Here is a 1,195-nt window from a genome sequence, read left to right as displayed (position 1 = left end):
GTGTTGATGTGAGCATGAACACCCACCTGAAGGCGGTGAAAATGACCCTGAAAAACAGGGAGCCCACTCAGCTGGAGTCACTGAGTATCCGTGGCAACAACATCCGCTACTTCATCCTGCCGGACAGCCTGCCTCTGGACACGTTGCTGGTCGACATCGAGCCAAAGATCAAGTCTAAGAAGAGGGAAGCAGGTAAGAAATGGATTTATTTAGACGCTTGTATCAAACTGAAATCATATTTTGTTTTCATGCTGATTTGCTCCGAATTTTTTCAGTATWACCTGAGTTCAATTATTTTTCTTACACACACATATATATTTATTTATTTTGTGAATAAGTTAGTTGGTATAAGTGCATGTTTGTTTGAAGTGACCCATGACACACCTCAAGSTCTGCAGCTGTGTTTTATAACATTTGACACATAATATAAATTGTATATTTGTCCAGAAAATGGATCATTTCATCKGAATTATAATCCCTAGTACTATTATAAACATGTTGCTGTGGTTGATTTTTATAATCAGTTTATTTTTAGATGGAATAAGCTGCAAAATAATAGAAAATAATTCAAAATGCACATTTTTAACCTCACTTAAGAACCAGTTCATGTTTCTTCCTGTCCTGTTGAGCTTAATGAGATTTATTTATTTAGGATAATTCATGACTTAAGAAGAGCGTAGAAACTCTCCATAAATGGTTTTGCAGAGRCCAAATAAAGTGTTGAACTGGATTTATTCATGTCAAAGACAAAATGAAACCTTGTTATATTAATGTTTATCTGTCYTCTCAGTGGCTGGACGGGGACGAGGCAGAGGAAGAGGACGTGGGAGAGGAAGGGGACGAGGACGAGGTGGACCAAGAAGATGATCATCAGACCCTTTGTTTGCTTCTTAACACCCAGTTGTTTGTACAGGATTTTTTTAATCTTCTGCTTGGAGAAAACAGTTGTGAATTTCTGCAGATTTTGTTCTTTTTTTTTTTTTCTTTTTTTGTACATTAAAAAGCCTTGGTATGAGGGCACACTTGACTCTTCATTGAGTTTCACTGTTTGTTTTTTTTTCCCAGTATAAGTGTTTCCAAATAAAGTGTTTTTGCACTACAATTACATTTTAGTTGGTCTTCTTGTATTACTTAATTGGATTTTTTTAATTGCAAAATTGTTTACAAATTGATCAAAGATTGATATATATATATA

The 1,195-nt window shown here is 35.3% G+C and overlaps 1 protein-coding gene across 1 annotated transcript; it reads left to right on the top strand.

Annotated features, from left to right (window-relative positions):
* On the top strand, positions 1-1,107 carry snrpd1 (small nuclear ribonucleoprotein D1 polypeptide; the record flags this gene model as incomplete). The annotated part of the gene is given in 2 exon segments (XM_014005806.1): positions 1-192; positions 791-1,107. Coding segments are annotated over 2 exon segments (269 nt in total), but the record flags the coding sequence as incomplete, so codon positions are not given.
* Positions 1,108-1,195: the final 88 nt, after the last annotated feature.

Source organism: Austrofundulus limnaeus, unplaced genomic scaffold, assembly GCF_001266775.1.
Source record: "Austrofundulus limnaeus strain Quisiro unplaced genomic scaffold, Austrofundulus_limnaeus-1.0 Scaffold32, whole genome shotgun sequence".
NCBI classification, from domain to species: Eukaryota; Metazoa; Chordata; class Actinopteri; order Cyprinodontiformes; family Rivulidae; genus Austrofundulus; species Austrofundulus limnaeus.
The sequence above is the reverse complement of the archived record's forward strand: the minus strand, read 5'-3'. Positions and strand labels throughout refer to the sequence as shown.